The sequence below is a fragment of the Camelus ferus genome, chromosome 7 (assembly GCF_009834535.1).
Source record: "Camelus ferus isolate YT-003-E chromosome 7, BCGSAC_Cfer_1.0, whole genome shotgun sequence".
Taxonomy (NCBI): domain Eukaryota; kingdom Metazoa; phylum Chordata; class Mammalia; order Artiodactyla; family Camelidae; genus Camelus; species Camelus ferus.
The window spans coordinates 25,404,407-25,423,680 of NC_045702.1; the positions used below are offsets into that span (position 1 = coordinate 25,404,407).

General features: G+C 41.1%; 1 protein-coding gene across 12 annotated transcripts in view; it reads left to right on the plus strand.

Moving 5' to 3' along the window:
- CADPS2 (calcium dependent secretion activator 2) overlaps positions 1 to 19,274 on the plus strand; it is a 449,544-nt gene that overhangs the window by 142,629 nt on the left and 287,641 nt on the right. For all 12 annotated transcript variants that reach the window (XM_014558520.2, XM_032483595.1, XM_032483594.1 and 9 more), the window contains exon 3: positions 13,108 to 13,440. In XM_014558520.2, the coding sequence (XP_014414006.2) occupies positions 13,108 to 13,440 (333 nt within the window). The remainder of the gene's footprint in view (positions 1 to 13,107; positions 13,441 to 19,274) is intronic.

Genomic DNA, 19,274 nt, shown 5'->3' on the forward strand with positions numbered 1-19,274 from the left:
GACTTGTTTTCACTTTCCTGAAAATATTTAGGTAGAAATCTAAATATCAAATTATAAGGGGTTGAATTTCATGGAGAGGAAGTGATAAAGGCTTCTGGGAGTATGAGGGAGTGAATTTCAACTGGCAAAGCAAGGAACACTTAAATAAGGAAATAATATTTACAGTGGAATTAATGGTTTGGGAAGAAGGGCATTCTCATGGAGGAAACAGTGTGAACAGCAGTGCTTTTTTTAAAAAGAAGTTTTGAATATTATGTATAATTTGGTTAAGGAAGTTGAAAGTGAAGACAGGGAATTTTGGAGGCGGTTGCAATAATCCAGGAATTGATAAGGTAAAAATATGAACAGAAACAGTGGTAGGTGACTTGGGTGAGATGAACAGAAGAAGGTAGGTCATGTCCAGGATAATGTTCTTTGATTTCATTTGCTGATAAGAATTTTCTATTTCATTTCTTACTGACCGGAGTAATACCAATTTCAAAGCTTGCCTCTACATGTAACCTTCATCTTCCATTTAGCAACGCACAGTGGAAACAGAAAAGGAGGGTATGGGCCAGGAGGAGTTGAGGAAGAGTGAAGAGTCAAGGATGACCCCCTGGTTTCTGGCTTGGGCCAGTAGGAGGTGATGATGTCATTCATTGAGATAGAACACACAGTTAGATGAAGTGAGTTTAGGGTGGAAGGGGCAGTTCAGATTTTCAGTATGCTGAATTTGAGGAGCCCAAAGAACTCCCAAAGAGGTGATGTTTGTTACACAGCTGAAAATATAGGTCTCTACTGATTAAATGAAGTAAATGTAGCAATATAGCAAAAGGCATGGCACATGGTAAGTACCTAATTGTGATTTATCAACAAGGCAGTTCACCCACCATTTACTTTGATAATCGTGGTAATTTATTACTATGTGAAATTTAATGTTGCTATTTTGGATCCCCTGGTTCTGTAGTTTCCCCATTTACAAGACTATGATTTTTTTATTCTCTCAAAAATGCTTGGCAGCCTGAGTGAAGCTGGTGGTTGTGAGAGGAATGACAAGGGTGGTGGTGACAGTAAGAACGACAGTATGCCAGGGTGCCGTTGTATGTACTTAACAGCTGGAAGCCCACTTAATCTGAACAGTAACCCTGAAGTAGGCATTAACGGTGCTCCCATTCTTTAGCTGGGGAAACCGAGACCCAGGGTGGCTGAGTAACTCGCCCAAAGTTAAACATCCAGTATGTGCCAGAGCCTGTGTGTGAACTCGGTCTGTTTCCAGTGATCTTAACCACTACATGAGAGGTAGCTTGAACAGCTGGTTTTTCAGTAAAGGAGAAAGCATTAAGATGAGTGGAAAAGGAAAAGCAAACTCCGGGAATGGACAATTCCTTTTCGGAAGTGCTGATGCTGGAGTTGGTAGTTCTCTCCTGTAACAACTGCAGTCAGGGAGGTTTTTCGTAGCCTTCTCTTCCCCGGATTGTCTCTGCTGTTGCGGGGGTTAGAACTAGGTGAGAGGATGACAGCTACAGGAAACGTTGCCACCTGGAAACAGAACTTTCCAGTAGTTGGTCCTGCCTGTAGATAGGTTATTACTGCCTCCGAGATCAGAGACTTTCTCCTCCCTAAGATGTTGGTTGGGGCCCGGATGTCATTTTGATGATGGTGGTGATAGTGGTGGGGGAATTCAAGCTCTGGAAGGGTGATTGGATTTGTACCTTTGAAAATCACATTCTGGAATTAAAAACATCATTGTTACTCCATGCATAGTTGCCATCTGGTGGAAAAACAAGTAAGTACAAGGTAAAACTACAGAATTCTTTCCACAGATATTTACTGGGAGCCGTTACGTGCCAGGGAAATGTAGTTCAAGAGATTTCAGGTTAGTTTTCCTTTGACTTAATAGAGTGTTTGCTTTTAAGATTGATTTACTTTCCAGAAATTTTCTTTTCTCATTTTGGAACTTTGTCTGCTTGTAGGCTCTTGGCTTTTCAAGAGTAAATGACTTGTAATCCTAAAGCCTCGTGCTTTATAAACCTTGCATCTGAAAGGGCAGTAGCTCTTTCCCTGGGCTGCTGATAGTGTTGTGGAAAAATAGAATGATTTGGTCTCTAGAAAGAAATGTGCCTTCTGAGCACCTCACAGTCTTTCTGTGTCAATGTTAGGACATCACCCATCTTCTCAAAGAAGAGTTTCCTGAGATAATATATCTGCGGCAAAGGAGCAGTATTATTTTCCAATACATTGTGTATTATTTTGTACAATAACAAAATCATGCATTTGACTTGTTCTAAATGCATAACAGAAATAATTTAGGTTGATGGAGGGATGGACATATATGTGAAAGAAAAACTTGAGCAAAATGTTATTTTATAGAATCTAGGTAGGAGGTACGTATCAGAATAAAAGAGATTGCTTGCTGTCGGTTTTAACTTATGATTTCTTCACATTTGATAAAGGAACAGGATTGGTTAAATCAGGGGTTTTCAAACCACTGCAAACTTTTTTCAGTTTTTCTGTATGTTTGGACATTTTCATAAGAAAATGTTGTTGTTACATCATGTTTTTGGATGTCAGGGCAATGTCACATCAGGTTTCTAAAAACATACCCTCTCGTGAACTCCTTGGGGGACCAGGAACAATTCAGGTGCTGACATTGGTCCGCAGATCGCATTGCTTAAATGCTTATTTTACTGTATTTCATACAGTACTCAAAAAACTGTATTGAAAACAGTAATATTCCTATTTCTCCAGCAAGGAAATTGACCCAGAACAGTTCGGTCTCTCAGCTTGTGTCACACCTTGAACTCAAGGCTCAGGTCTGATTTCCTTCCAATTTCTGGTACACGATTTCCTAGCTGAGAGGAGGCTGGTGCCGTGGACGTAGGGGTGAGGGAACAGGATTACACCACTGAAGCTGGAACGTTGTAAGGCTGGACACAGCACATTTTCTCCCATACAATAAAAATAGGTGATTTTAAGGATTTACTGAGCACTGATATTATGAGACTGCCAAAGTCATGTACTACATTTTAAAAACCTATTTTCCGTAATGAGGGCATACCCTCTACCCCACCCCCCAAAAAAACCCCAACTCTTCATAGAATAGGCAGAACAAGGCAGCCCAATGCAGGAACTTCCAGAATTTTCTATAATTTTCTGTCATACCAGGAAACATGGAATGAAAATAGAGGGAGGTTGAGAGGATGGATTGTAAGGGGATGATATCGTCTTTCATTTTATATATACATATAGAAATTTACAAATCTACATTTACTGTGTCCTAGTTCCCTTTTCCACTGCGAACATGGTCTTTGTTCCCCTTGGAGTCTCAGTCTCAGTTTTATGCAGGTTGGAAGCCCAGCTAGTGCTCAGCGACCTTGCTTCTGTTTCTATCTGTGCTCAGAATGAGTGACTTGGTAAGTTCTTCAGTTTTGGGTTCTGCAGTTACAGGGTTAAGGAGAATTTGCCTTTGGCTTAGGGAGAGTTAAGCTAATCATTGAGTTGGAAAGTACCCTTAAAGGAAGACTAACGAATCTGCTGTGAGCTGATGTTAGAAGAAAAAAAGTTTTGTAAACATTTTGTAATATTGATGAGAATAGAATGAGTATTTTTCCCCCAAAAAAATAGTTTTATACTTTTAAAATCACATTTATGTTCGTCCTCTCAGTTCCTACCTCAGACAACGTGAGAAGCCTTTGATAGTTTAGTGGGTTTAGATTTGCTCTCGGGGCTTTAGATTTGATATAAGGGATTCAGATGTTATAAGGAAGAGTCTTTTGAGGACACCTTACTGAATAAAGGTCTAGATGTGTTACTTATATTTTTTTAAAAAGAGTGCTATCAATTTTAAGTTATGATTTAACATTTGATAAAGGAATGGGATTGGTTAAATCAGTGGTTTCTAAACCTTTGGAATTCATGGATCAGTGAAAAAGGCATCAAGATCAAACATAACCTTTTATTTTTTGCCAAGAAAGAGCATTAAGCATTACAACAACAACAAAACCTTACCCACAATTTACTATTAACATTGTATTACAAAGAAGTAACTTGTGCCTACAATTTGTACTATTAAAATATGGAATAAACTTAGCTTTATTAAAATTACGTTGTAATCTTCATGTTCATGTCTTTACATTGAATCAGTGAAAGCTTCATCCCACACTGGTCCAAATACCACCTTTTGGATTTAATCACTTTCCAAAATCCATTACTACTACGAAGACCTCATGATTTTCTTTAAAACTTGAATATTGGATGATACTGGACCCTACAAAGGCTTTAAAGGTGCAACTCTAACGGAGTTGATAGTCTGCTCAGGGGAGAGGTAGAGACACTGTACAGAATTTGCTCCGACGTGAGGACAGGTGTGTTTCATACCTTCAGAGAGGCTGGAGGTGCTCAGAAGGCACAGAATGAAGACCTGGCATATGCTGTGGGAAGCGTCACAAAGGAGAGAATAACAGGAGTGCATTCTACTTCCTCGTTCTCTTCAGCCTCCCCACTCCCAGCTCTCTCCAGCTCGGTTTAATGGGCCGTAAATTGATCAATCATCACATTTGATTGCATTGTCAGGGCATAAATTTTCACTCTGCTACAGTCTGGCTGTGTGACCTTGGGCAAGTGTCTTTACCTCTCTATGCTTTTTACCTTTAAAATAGATGCTAACACCTACTTTATGTGTTTGTGAGGATTTATATATGTGTGTGTGTGTGTGTGTGTGTGTGTGTGTGTATAAAGCCTCTGGAATACATTTTAGCTGTTTCCAAAATACAGCTTTATCATGTGACTCCCTGACTTAAATGTTGGATGGCATTCCATGCTTTTGGGGTAAAGACCAGACACCTTTCCAGGGCTTACAAAGCCTGCCCCTTCTCGCCAGTCTCTTCTCATACGTCTAGAGCCTCATTCCCTTCACTGAAGCCCTCTGAGACCATCTGTGTCCCTCCCGCTCCACTGTCCCTCAGTTCCCCCTCATATCCCAACTAATTCCTCTGGGTCTCCATACCTCATCTCCTCAGGGAAACCTTTGTGCCTTCCTCAAATAGATTCAAAACCTTGGTACAAACTCATGGTGCCAGAGATGCTCAGCGGTATTGATCAAGCCGCAGTCATTTTAGTTTGTGTAGTTATTTGTTTCTTCTACCATAATTTCTGTGAGGGCAGCAACCCCATGTCATTTTGCTCACTAGTAAATTCCCGGCACTGAGCACACTGCCCAGCACGTGGTATGTTTTGATAAATATTTATGGAATAAACGGATGAGGTATGGGGGAGGAAACTTATGGAGAGTGTCAAAGGTTAAACAAGTGTTTCCCTTTATTGGCACAGAAAATATGTTCTCGGGAGCAGTGGAAGAGAAGGCTGGGAAAGGTAGGTTGAGGGAGACTTGGATGAAAAGACTGGCGCAATATGGTGCCCACAGGGAATCCACTGACTGGCTCTGGGCATGAGAAATGACCTGATAAGAAATACTGCTGTTAGTACCAGGAAATGAGGAATTATTGGGTATCTAGTAAGACTAAATTCATCGTTGTTACAAAAAACTTGATCATGAATTTTTAACACCTGCAAAACAGTTTAAAAAACTGTCTGTTTCTCTACAGACAGCATAGATTAAGAGAATTATCAGACAACATTTTATTTGGCATTACTAAGGAGAAGAAAGCATCTCGTGTAAGTGGGGCTCTTGTACCTTCTCAGCTTTTTCCTGGCTGAACACACGTTGGCAGTCTTCCCAGGAACCATCTCACGGACAGCCACAATGATTTGGCAAGCAGATAATGTTTTTTTCATCATCGTACAATCCTTCTGAATCGAAGAAGCAATGCATGTTTCAGATCAAAAGCAATATGTGCACAATAAGTACTCCTTTGGAAAAGTGTATTTGAAGTTTTATTTGGACAGCTGAGCAGACTTACCCTTTGCAGATACAGCTTCTTGTTGTAGTCACCACATTTCAATTTTGTCATTAGTTCACCATGACTTTGCTAAGATATTCAGTGGTTTCTTTGGCCTGTAAGCCGAGCAGGTGAATGGAAAGGGTGGCAACTGTTGGTTCTCCAAGGACCCACGTACAAGTTACAGCCCACTGAAATGTGGAGAAATGTAGCACGTGTCATATGTTAGTTTTCTGATGTCAGATTCCTAACAGGTCCCCTGTCGTACTGAATCGGTTGGGTGCTCCGTGGCATTTCCACAGGAAGGTCACTGATTGGTGATTCCACGGGAGTTGGCCAGCCCCCAACAGAATATATGGCTCTGGGGGTGAACCCTCGGTAGAAGTGGGGTGCAGTGGGGTAAAGGAGTGGGAAAGAAAAATTGAGTAAAGGAATGTTGCTTTGGGATTCTAAAGGCCAAGATTGTCTCTGTTCTCCCGATAACTTTGTGATCTTGGGCTTGTCACTTAAATTCTTAGCCTAATCCCCTAATCTGTGAAAGAGACTGATAATGGAGAAGGCACAGGGTGATGATGAGGACAAAAGGAGATGATATTTGAAGAGCTCTGGTGAGACAGCGTATCTGCTCATCAGTGAGCGAGTTAATATACTAAGCTCCTGTGGCTGCTCCTGCGTCAACATGGTGCCCTGCTGTACGTTTGCCAGATAGAATCTCATTGAAGATCCTGGACCCCCTACCCTAGGCTTGGAGATAAGTGCCTAGGACCAGCCTCTGCACGTGGCCACACTTGACCTGCCTTTAACTTGATAACTATTGTGAAAGGATACAGTATTAAGGTAGTTGATACCTAAGGAGACTAAATCCATCACTGTTACCATTTCATAACTGATAACACCTGAAAATTAAAAACTCTCATTTCTGTAAGAACAGGACAGATGGAGAATTAGACAATATTTTTCAGACAACATACGTCTTAATTTCCTCACAAAACTAGTTCTCTGTGACATAACTCATTGTGCTTTCTTCTTCCCCCTTCGCCCTGAGATGTCTTTCCTTCTTCCATTCATACAGACAAGGTCCACATCTTACACTTCTTCTTCTGTAAACGTGTAACTGAAAATCAGTAAACTTTACTGGTTAATTATTTAAATTATGCAGGTGAATGGATGGGGGAATTAAATTATTAGTTTAACCTTCAAACTAGTTATTCCCTCCTCATTCTCTCCTTCAGTGAATATTTTCCAAGTATTTGCTATGTGTTTGGCTTGTTCTACTGGGTACCACAGATACAGCAGGGAATGAAAAAGTCTTTGGCTTTGTGGAACTTACTGTCTAGTGAGTTAAAAAATAAGGTGGTAATAGAATTTGCAATGAACGATTACGATTACAAGGTGACCTTAAAGGAAAAGAAGAGGTTCTAAGATTGTGTATAAACAACGCAGGATATGGCTGGTTCATGGTGACTGGGGGAGGAATCACTGAGGGTCGGCTGAGTGGGGATCAGAAGAGCTACTCAGATCATTTGATGACGGTGAGGTGGACAGTGTGAAGTTTTTGAAAGGCCAGTGGAGGTGGAGTGTGGAGATTGAGTGAGAGAGAGGTTTGTAATGAAGCCAGGGAGGTAGGTAGTTTGGGGTTGTAGAACCTCAGAGGCCTTGCTGATGATTTTGCTGGGAAGTCAATGAAGAACTTTTAAGCTGGAGAAGAATTTAAATGACCACTTAAAAAAAAAAAAAGATTAACTTTGATACCAATGAGAGGATATGTTGGGGAGAAATGAAAGTCAGGAAGATGTCTAAGGCAGGAAGACCAGTTCAGAGGCTGTTACCCTTCGCCAGGTGAGTCACAGCGAGAGGCACAGAGAACTTTGGTGGGGACGGGAAGAGGGGGGTTCGGGGTTGAGTGGGTAGGATCAGCAGGATTTAGTGACAAGCTGTATGTTGGGAAATAGACATGGAGGTGATGGAGAAGCTGAAAAGGGTTTCCAGGTCTCTCCTGGAGGGAGAGAGGCATCTGATACTCACTGAAGTGGGCAGGCAGGCAGGAGGCCCAGCAAAGAAAGGGAAAAGTCGTGAATCCATTTGAAATTTAAGTTTAGAGTGTCAGTGGGACATGTCAGGAGAGCCATTGGGTGGTTATTGGAGATCCAAGTGTGTAGCTTGAGTGAGATTTGGCGGGTTTGGCAGGTGAATAATGGATCACACTTTGTGATGGTGTTGGGCTTGGGAGCGTGTGCAAAGTGGCGGTACCCAGGCCCAACCACTGGTGGACGGGGTGGACTTCTAAAGAGGACCCGGGGAGGAAGCACAGCCTTCTTATGATGGCAGGCTTTCCTTTCCTTTATCCTCCCCATCGAAGGCCGGGAGAACTATTTCTTATTCCTGCTTTCAGGTCATTGCTCTTCCTCCCTCATCCAAAATCTCCTTTGCTTTCTAGAGCACATTCCTATCAACTATTACCACTTCTTACACTTCCAGCTTTTCAGTGTTTATCCATCTCCTGGTACCTCTCCCACAGACCTCTGTGTCTTAGGAAACCTGTGATCTAGGCGCCCAGCTAATTGTCTTCTTCAGCCTTGAGAATTCAGTGTCTATAGAGTCATCACTTTTTCCAATAAATCTTTATTGAGCTCGTACTTTGGGGCAGGCTCTGGATTAGGCCCTGGGTTCATTGGAAAACAAAACAAACTCTCTGCTGTGTTGACGCTTATCTTATATTCCAGGGTGACTTACAATAAATGCATATCTTATGGTGCTGTGTGCTAAAAAGAAAAATAGAGCGAGATAGACAGGTATGGTGATGAATGGAGGGAGGGGACGGGCTTCCTCTGGGGAAATGAACGTACTGACACTCGTGTGAGGCACGAGAGTGAACCGTGCAGATATCTGAATGTATCATCTATTGCTATGTAACAAGTTATCCCAAAACATAGCAGCTTAAAACAACAAATCCATGTTACCTCACACCTTCTCAGGATTAGGCATCTGGGAGAAGCTTAGCTGGATGTGCTTGCCTAGGGTCTCTCCTGAAGTTGCAGTTGAACCTGAAGAATTTGCTTTCCAGCCCCTCCCGTCATTCTGGGAGGACCGCAGACCTCAGTTCCTTGAGGGCTGTTGGACTGAGGACCTCGGTTCCTGGTCTCACAGTGGCTTGCTTCCCCCGCAGGCGAGTGATGGGAGAGAGCAGGGCAGTCTTCTACCAACTCATCCCAGCAGGGACCTGGAATCACTGTTTTCTGTCAGTCCTTTCCTTAAGCTGCCTCTTTACTGACTTGTCCCTTGCGTTGCCTGCCTGCCTGTCATTTCCCAGTCCGGCTTTCTGCCTGCCTCTCTCTTTCCTTTTCATTCAAGCTTCCTGGAAGAATAGCGTATACCTTCTGCCTTAACTTTATTACGACCTGCCCTCTTCTCTTCTGGGGGGTCAACTGCCACTCTTCACGGCTCCACAAATCTCTGCGGGAGGAGTTGACCCGGTGGTGGGAAGGACAGTCACATCTCTGCTTATTTGAGCTGACTGCTTTTGTGGTGCCTGATTCCTTCTCTCATGACATCTCCCCTGTTGACTGCTAACATGTCATGTTTTTCCTTCTTCTCTGACCTTGCACGACCGGCTTCCCCGGTATCCAGTCTCTGCCAACCTTGTAAGGGGAGGTGTTCCGTCGGGTTTTGTTCTTCACTCTGTTCTCACTATAGTTGGCCTTCAAAACTGGCCTCTACCAAAACTGAACTAATAACCCATGACCAATGCCCCCCGACACCCACCGCCATTTACAGACACCACACACACACACACACACACACATGCACGTGTTCTACCTGTATTCTTTAATTATTTTTGGTTAGTGGAATCCAGGCACCTCAGTAAAAACCCTGAATCATCACAGTTTTTTTTCCCACCCATACACATTCAGTAAATCACCACAATGTGTTAACTCCATAAATCACCACAATATATTAATTCTGTCTCCCAGCTCGCTCTCTGTAGCCCATGACCTTTGCCCTAGATCAGACCCTGACTGTTTTTCGCCTGGTCTGCTGTTCTCTCTGCTGACTGATACCCCTGTCTCTGTTCTGGCCGCTTGTCATCCACCCTTGAAGCTGCCACCGGTTATTTGTCTAAATCATGCTTCTGAGTGTTTGGGCACCTTGGTGACACAGCCATCATCGACTCCCGACCTTCAGGCGGAGCTCAGATTCCTTGCTTGGCGCACACTGCACTTGGCCTTGTGGTCTCTGTGGGTCTGGCTGGCAAAACTTTTGCTCCCTTCACCCTTATAGTAATATTCCTGAGGTATAAAAATTCTTAACCTTTCCCTCAAAAGGCCGTGTGATTTTATGCTCCTGTGCTTTTTACCTCTGCTCTTTTATTTTCCTGAAATGTGTTTTCTTCTCCCTTTTCCGCTTTCACTCAACCCACAGGTCATGCAGGTCACGGGTCCCTTGTCTCTGTCCTGTGCCCCCCCCCACCTTCCCCATCCTCGCCCCCAGACCACAGAGCTGATGGCCTCCTCTTCTTTCCCTCCCTTTGCGCAGGTCTCTGTGATTGCTCTCGCCCGCTTCTGTTTTGCTGTGTACCCTCCCCTTCAGGTGGCATGAGCTGTTTGAGGGCAGGATCATTGGCTCATTTGTCTCTGTGTCCCCCAACACTTAGCCAAATGTCTACCATGTTGCTACCACTTAGTGAATGTTGATTAAATAATATGTCATTGGACTGAGTCAGCATGGCTTTAAGTGTGGTTTCATAGAGGAAATTAAGACTCCCCAGAACATAAATTCATCAGTGCTCTGGCTTCAAAAATGCTGTTTGGTTACCTGGTAGAATCTAGCATTGACTGTTAAGTAGAAGATGTTGAAAAAAATGAAATGCCTTCCCACTTAGAGTATTAGATATCAAGTAATTAAAAGTTTTTTTCTGAAGCCAGTCTTAAGGTATTCATGTTGTGCCTTAAAAACATCTTGCTGTTTCAGCTGTAGATGACTAACAAATTTTTAAAAATTGTTGGTTTCAACTTCAAATGTTTTCCCATAGAAATAACATTCCATGCAGCATTTCAGTATTTCTGCATCAGGGTGCAATCTGGAGACAAACCACAGGATAAATGAACAGGGAAAATTTACTGTCAGCAATGAGGGATTGGCTACAACGGGCAAGGAAAACAATACAGGAGCAGCAGATAATAGCGAGCTCGGCACCCAATGGAGGAACAAGTGCAGGAAGGGTCCCCACTCTCTGCTTCCCAGAGGCTGGGATCCAGACCTCCTTGGAGAAGTTGTGGGGTGTCCTACTGGATGGCCGCACCCCTAGGACTCATGGGAGCCTGCCTCCTGTGGTGCCGCACTGCAGAATGGCTGGGAATCTGCCAGGAGTGGTGGCAGTCTGCAGAGAAGCTGCCCCAAGGACTGGTGCCACGTGCCCCCAAGCGTAAGAACAAGGAGGAAGAGCCCTTATTCCTCCAACGCCCCCCCGCCCCTTACCCTCTAAAACCAAGCTAGCTGCCGGAGGCTGGGCCACGGGAAGGTGGCACTGGGAACAAATCGACTGGCAACCAGCACAGCCCGCCCCCTTTGACTACGGAGCCTCCATATGTTCCCGTTTAACAAGCCATAGCGATCACGGCAATTAGAAAAACATTATGATTGTGTAACACTTATCTTGAATTCTAGTGCCCAGTGAGAATAGTGCAGTTAGAGGAAGATGAGAACTGAGATGGAGACACCCCTATGTGCTTTGAGGTAGTTAATGATGTTTTTAGATAAAATATGCTATTAAATATCTTAATTTCGTTTCCCTTGATCTAAATAAATTAAAGGCACTATTCTTATACCCGTGACTTAAGAATTAATTAGTCTTGGCTTAGAAGCAGAAAGTGTGAGTCTTTCCTACAGTGAGTATTGAGCCACAGCTGGTCACAAGAGAGGCAGCATCATGTGTCTGTGTGATACATGTTTGCCTAATGCAGAATTCACAACCCTAGTGCAGAACGTTGGTCAACCAGAAGCTCTTAGAGCCCGGAATCCTCTGGCCATTTGGCAAAGATAAGAAATAGTATTTTGTGTGACTGGTTTGAAAAAAGGAGAAATATGTTGTAGGGGAAAGATTTGGGACCAGGAAGCTAAGATGCCAGTCAGCGGGACGAATGAGGCCACTTTGCCTGTAACATGCATGCTGTCTGCCCCCAGGGAGTAACAGAGAACAGGGAGTGGGAGCATAATTTGGGAGTACCTCAGTATCATGAGTCAGTTCTTAGGGACAAAGGTGACATGAATTTTTGGTCCATAAGCCTTAGTAACAGATATAACTTACAGGGGTTGTGTTAAATAGTCCTATAGGCTCTTCTGGAAGAATTTTTGGTCATTATAGGAAGCAAACAGGAATCCAAGCAACTTCCTATGATGCACAGAGGATTCTTGAGAATGTTATTGACAGAACAGATATTTAATGAATCCTGACAGATGTTTGTTGATATGTCTGTGACTTAGAAGAAAGGAGAGATTTAAGGCCAAGTTTGATGTCTGTTGCACAGTGTGACCTTATTACTTATTATTACCCAACTCTGCCTACCTGTTTCCCAAGTGTGTCTCTCCATGGTTGTCATTGTTTGTGTTTTGTTTCTTACCTGGTATTAGTGGACAGCTAGAAGCTTCTTAGAGACTTTGCTTTTCTGTCATAGATTCTTCCCAGCTGTGAGAAGTGTGTGAGAAGTTGGGGGACTGGTGAAGTCAAGGGTGGGGGCAGGTGTACCCCCCAGCAGTGGAGTAGTTTTGATTAAGTTACACCCCATGTGTATCGACTTGGACACTAGACTTACCACACTGTTGGCCTTCAGATCCTCAAACACTAAGGGACCTTCTCCTCACTGAAGAACTCACCAGAACTCCCAAGTACAGGCAGGGAAGTTGGGTTCACATCTCCTTCGAGCTACCTTCTCAGACAACTCTTAAAGGCTTCAGCTATGGTGTTGCCTGTGCCCTTCCGGTGGGGAGCGTGTAGGTCAAGGTTGGATCAGCTTGCAGGCTCCTCAATGCTCATTATTGTCTCTCCTAAACATTTCAGCCTTTTAGGAGGTGATACGGGGCCTCTATTGTGTCATTAGTCCTCATTGTGTTATAATATATGCGGATCATGGTAGAGTATTTGTTATCCTAACTCTTAGATTGCTAAAATCAGATGGTATTAGTGTCCCTGCCTAATTGTCAGTGGGTTTTTGTGTTTTGTTTCTGTTTTTCTCAGGTTTTTCTGAAGAGTGATCGAGTGGCCAGGATGGTTCAGAGCGGAGGATGTTCTGCCAATGACTTCAGAGAAGTGTTTAAGAAAAACATAGAAAAACGTGTGCGGAGTTTGCCAGAAATCGATGGCTTGAGCAAAGAGACAGTGCTGAGCTCGTGGATAGCCAAGTATGACGCCATTTACAGGGGGGAAGAAGACTTGTGTAAACAGCCCAACAGAATGGCCCTGAGCGCTGTTTCTGAACTTATTCTGAGCAAGGAGCAACTCTATGAAATGTTTCAGCAGATTCTGGGTGTGAAAAAGCTAGAGCACCAGCTTCTTTACAATGCCTGTCAGGTGAGTGGCCTCTGATACGCCCCATTGCCCTGTGTGACTCACAGAAGGAACCCCAAGTGTTTACAAGCCTGGGAGGATGTTCTCTGCTTTCTCTAATCACGTTGTTTGAAAGACTGAGTGACATTGAATTTTAATAAGTCAAATAATGGTATTTGGAAGAAGCTTTGAAAAAATTATTTGACGGAGGGAGAAGAATATCTGTACATTTTATTCCCTAAGTGTCTGTTCCCATGTGCCCTATTTTAGGACATCAGATTTGTGCCTTTGGGGCATGTGTGGGACTTGCCCTGAATAGTAAAGTGAAAATCATCTGTTATCTGAAGAAGATTACAATTGGCAATTTATAATAGGCATTCCTCAGTGCAAAATAATTTTTCATAAATATCTGATGCTCATCTTCAGAGTTTTATAGAAGTGACTGAAATTTCAAAATTTTTTTCTTTAACCCAGACAGATAGAAATGAATTGAAGATGATTGCTAAACTATGTAATTTAGAGGTGACAGAGTAAATAATACATTTTCTCTTCAGTTGTTATTCTTATCACACATATGAACAATTGAATAAAATATCATAGACCCTGTGATTTGTATTCCTAAATGTATTCATAAATTCTAAATGTATTCCTTCCATATTCCTATTTTATTTGCCTTTTTAGAGGTATAAATTATTTAACTATGCCCTAATGTACAATTTAAATTGACCAAATTCTGGTGTTTTAAAATTCAAGTGTTCATTAAGAGTCTTACTTCTATAATGTACATATGTTTACATTTATTTTTAATCTTTTTGCAAATCTGCTTCTCAGTTTCTGCATTCTACGTGAATCATTTACTTTGCATTGCTAACTTGTGAATCATTTCCAATGAATAAATTAACAGAGTTAATTAATAGTAACGCAAGGTGGAACCTTAACCCGGTAAACAGCCCATGCATTCACTATCATTGTTTTCCCTGTGCTATTAAATCAGGTGGTGGTTTGATAATATTGGGGAATGACTCTAAAACCAAAATCTTCCATTGTAAAGGAAACACAATTGGCACTTTGTGTTTTTAATGAAATAGTATCTCACTTATCTAGTTAAATATTAATGAACACAATTTAGTAGTAAAATTCAGATTCAGACATTCAGTAGATGTTTATTGAGTATTCAAGTCAAAAACTTTGCTGGGTGTTAGGGAAACCAACCTGAACAAAATTAAATATTTATATGCTGAAGTCTAAATAGAGCAGATAAACCTCTAAAATGAGTTATTACAAATGCATTGGAATTTATACTGAATGTTACAGGGTCATAAAATAAATTCCTTTGTACCTATTAGTTTGTTTCTTAACTCAGAATGTTTTAAAAATAATCTTTCACTTATTTATTAAGATCATTTCTACAGCAAGGGTCTTGTCCCCCTGGTTTCTGTCTTCTATAATTTGGAACATGTTCTAACTCAAATCTCCATCTGTAATAATGGATTTATTTTTCTTTTTAGTTCTATCAATATTAGCCTCATGTATGTTGATGCTTTGTTAGTTTCACACGCATTTAGCATCATTGTGTCTTTTTGTGGAACTAACTCCTTTATCATTATGTGAAGTCCTTCCTTGTCCCTGATAATCTCTTTTTTTTTTTTTTCTTTTGAAGCCTACCGTCTTTAATAAAGCTGCTTCAGCTTTCTTTCTTTTGATTGGGGTTAGCATGGTATCTTTCCCCATCTGTTTACTTTTAACCTATCTGATTCTTTGTTTAAAGCGGATTTCTTGTAGACCACACATATTAACTCTTGGTTTTCGGTTTTCTAATCCAGTTGACGATCTCCGTCTTTTAACGGGTGCATTTAGACCATTCTATTTAAAGTTACGTAGTTGGATCAAATTCTACAGTCTATGTAAGTGCTGTCACTATTTTGCACTTGTTCTTTGTGTCCCCTTCTTTTTCTGCCCTAATTTTAATCGAACATTTTATATGATTCTATTTTATATCCTCTTTTAATGTACTTTTTTTTTTTTAATCTAACCATTGCTTTTCCTCCCCTCTTCCTGCCAGGTCCACACGGAGATCCTTCTTGGATCCCAGCCTGAGAGCATGTAGAGGGTGACGGGAAGAAAGCCCAGTAAAGGGTAGAAGCCCCCTTATAATTGCGACCCCAGGAGTTTCTCACTCACTACACTCTGCTTCTAGTAATGTGTCCAAATTACAACTCAAATAAGTGTCCTGTATTAATGACCTCCTTTGACTTCTGCTTCAAATGCAGCATCTTTTTGTTTTGCCTGTGTCACCAGATTTTGGGTTAGTGATTTGCCCTGAAACCTCAGATCCCTGACGAGTCGAGAAAAGTCATTGATTTTCACCTTGTCCAACTCTTTATTGTAAGGACAGGAATGATGACTTCCAAGCTCTTTACATACCTGAGCTGAAACTGGAATTCTCTTCAGTTCTGAGATTTGAAAGAAGAGCTTGAGGATTTTTGGATTAACTTAAAAACAAAAAAGAAATGACAAAAATACTCAAATAAGGCAAGAGCTTTTTTTTTTTTTTTTTTTTTTTTTTTTTGAGTAACAACCATTTTACAGAAATTATGAAAATGGATTGTTAAGAAAATCAGCTGAGGTTCTTTTTTTTTCCCTCCAGGGCCTGTATTGTTGTCTTCTAACAGACTTTAACAAAGAAAAGTGACAGAAATCACAGAAAATCTCCTGCCTTTTATAGGAGAGAGATGGTCAGAGAAGAGGAATATAGTAGAACAGGGCTTGGGGAGTGGAGAGCCAGAGCTGCTGGCACCTGGCTCCAGCTGTATTTCTGTGAAGAGGAAAGGCTCTGAGACTCTCGCTAACTCTGATATTCTTGCTTCTGTATTTGTTTTCCCTTGTCTGGTCCCTTGTTTTTGCCAACAGTGTTCTCCTAGGAAATCTCAAAAATGTGTTGTTGTTTCAGGGTCAAAAGCTCAGGATAGAAAGCTGTTCTGCTGAGACGTGCAGGACGGCACCGGCCAGACAGCCGGCCCCTGGGGACCTGGGAAGAAAAGGACATGAATGAGGAGGGAGCAGTGGCAGGGCTGCCATCTGAAGCCCACAGGAGCCTCACGTGGTTTTGTACCCCTGGTCTCAGAGCTGTAGGGTTGGCATCCGGGATGGAAAGATGGGAGGCTGGCTTCTGAAGAAGCATAGATGTTTATATTACTTCCAGTCAGAGCCAGGAACTTACTAATTTCAAAATTACGGCATAAAGGAAACTCTCAAAGCACTAATTTAGAAGACAGCAAATATCACAATTACGTTATGAAATCTGGGAAAATTGACAGAAATTATTTACGTGTTTTCAGAAAGACAGAGCGTAAGACCAACTATGTATGCCAGACCAGTTGTTGTGTTATTAAAACCACCTGTCTGGATTTTGGATTCTTTAGCTTGAGAATAATGTGTCTGCATTGGTGCACATTCATAGAACAAAATATTAAGAAAAAAGATGGAAAAAAATGCAAAGTGTCCAACATAAAATGAGCAACATAACGATACCAGAACCTGAAATTGTTAACCACCATTTACTTGAATAATATTCAGAAAATTCTAATATTCTGATACTAGAGGATACAGTAAAGTAACAGGGGTGGGAGAAGCCCAGTCTGTCAACAGAAAGTTTAATTTCAGAAAAGCTTTAAGGAAATGCAGTGAATTTCAAGTACATACAATTATACTTTTAGAGAAATGAAGGTAGTTGATATTAAAGCTATGTGTTTCATAGACTTAATAAGAATAATTTTTATTTCACAGTATTTTTTAATGAAAATACCATTACTTCAGTGGTACCAATAATAAACCAGCCTTCTTTCCTTGAACAGAAATTAAATATTTTTCCCATTTTTTATTAAAGTATAGTTGATTTACAATGTCATATTAGTTTCTGGTGTACAACATAGTAATTCAGTTATATATATTTATATATATATATATACACACATATTATTTTTCATTGCAGATTACTACAAGCCATTGAATATAGTTCCCTGTTCTATACCATAGGACCTTCTTGTACATAGTAGGTTGCATCTATGAACCCCAGACTCCCAGTTTATCCCTTCATTCCCACTCCCCCCCCATAACCATAAGTTTATTTTCTATGTCTGTGAGTCTGTTTCTGTTTTGTAAATAAGTTCATTTGTGTCAGTTTTTAGATTCCACATATAAGCAATATCATATGATATTTGTCTTTCTCTGACTGACTTACTTAGCTTAGTATGATAATCTCTAGGTCCATCCATTTTGCTGGAAATGGCATTATTTCATTCCTTTTTATGGCTAAGTAGTATTCCATTGTGTATATATATCACATTTTCTTTATCCATTCATCTGTCAATGGACATTTAGGTTGCTTCCATCTCTTGGCTATTGTAGAAATGAATTATTTTTTAAAGATTATTTTAAAATATGACAAAGGATAATTTTAAGTGTGTTCAAATCAATTCACTAACACTTTCTCCATAATTATGTAAGCATTATAGATAGGAACAGAGACATGAGACCTAGTTATTTGCTGGTTTTAATTAAAAAAAAAAAAAGCAGTGTTGTCAGTGCTGCAGTGGTGGCGTGGTAAGGCCCTGGCTCCGCCTTCTTGAGGTTGAGGAGATGCAGTACTGGGAGGACTGTACAGTCTTCAGGCGTGTTGTGAAGAGGTTCATCAGAACCAGAAGATGCTATTCTGGGCAGAGGGATGAACATGTGCCGAGTTTGGAAGAGTGAAGCAGCGTGGCATTTGGGGGGAGCTGCTGGTACAAGGAGGGGTCGGGGCTGTGGTGTGAGATGACATTAGCACATGTGGGTAAGGCTGCTGTAGACTGTACAGACACACAGTCCTCAGTGACCAGAGTCTGAGCAGTGGAAGATAGAGTACCATATATACTCCTATCATTCTCCTCCTTTTACCTCTATGTTTGTATTTTAAGAGGATTAATTAACTGAATTTTACAGCCATCTCAATCCTGATCTTTTCTGCCAAAAGCAATCTCCATTAATCTTTCATGATCTCATTCCATTAACTGAAGAAAATCTCACCCATGTTTACCCAAGAGTCAAGCAAAGTTAACAGAAATCTTCCTCTGTAAATAATGGCCTCCTCCCCGCACCAAATTCCTCCTATTCTGAAGACTGTAGGAACTGTGTTAAGTAGTAACACAGAACCGTTTGGGTGTTCATAAGGAGTAAGCAGGAGTATTTATGATAAGGTTAAACAGTATAGTGTTTGCCTAGGAATCTTAAAGAAATCAGCAAACACAAGTGTCTGTGTTTCCTGCCCCCTCACTCCAAGGGTCTTCTTCCCCTGGAAGTGCAGGAACCATGAGGCATTCTGTTCTGAAGACCGCATCCAAGATGTGTAAAAGGGAAAGAGGGGGAGAAATGTGAATCCTCAGAAGAAAGTGGTGTCTGCTTTCACTGCTGTCATCTTTTTTTCTCAGCTAGTAGCTTGTGATTGATGATACATTTTAACATAATTCGTCTACTTTGGCAGAAATATAAAAGCACATTCTACAGACACAGTTACATTTGATAACAAAACTTACTTTCAAAATAAGAAAATAAAGCCGTGGAAATGACTGTTCACAAGATATGTCTTTCCTGTGTGTGTAATTTTAAATCTCAGAATGCTTAAGGAGACTATTCAACTGATTGTCATTAGATGGCAGTTGTTATTTTTAGGATACAGCAAGGAGAAACTGAAGCCCTTAAGACTGATTAGATTTTATAATACCTGACTTTTGAAATTCTGGAATTAATAAGTGGAATAGCCATAAAATTTATATACACGTTCACCTCTTTTTAAAATAAGTGTATTATGCTATAAGTTAGAG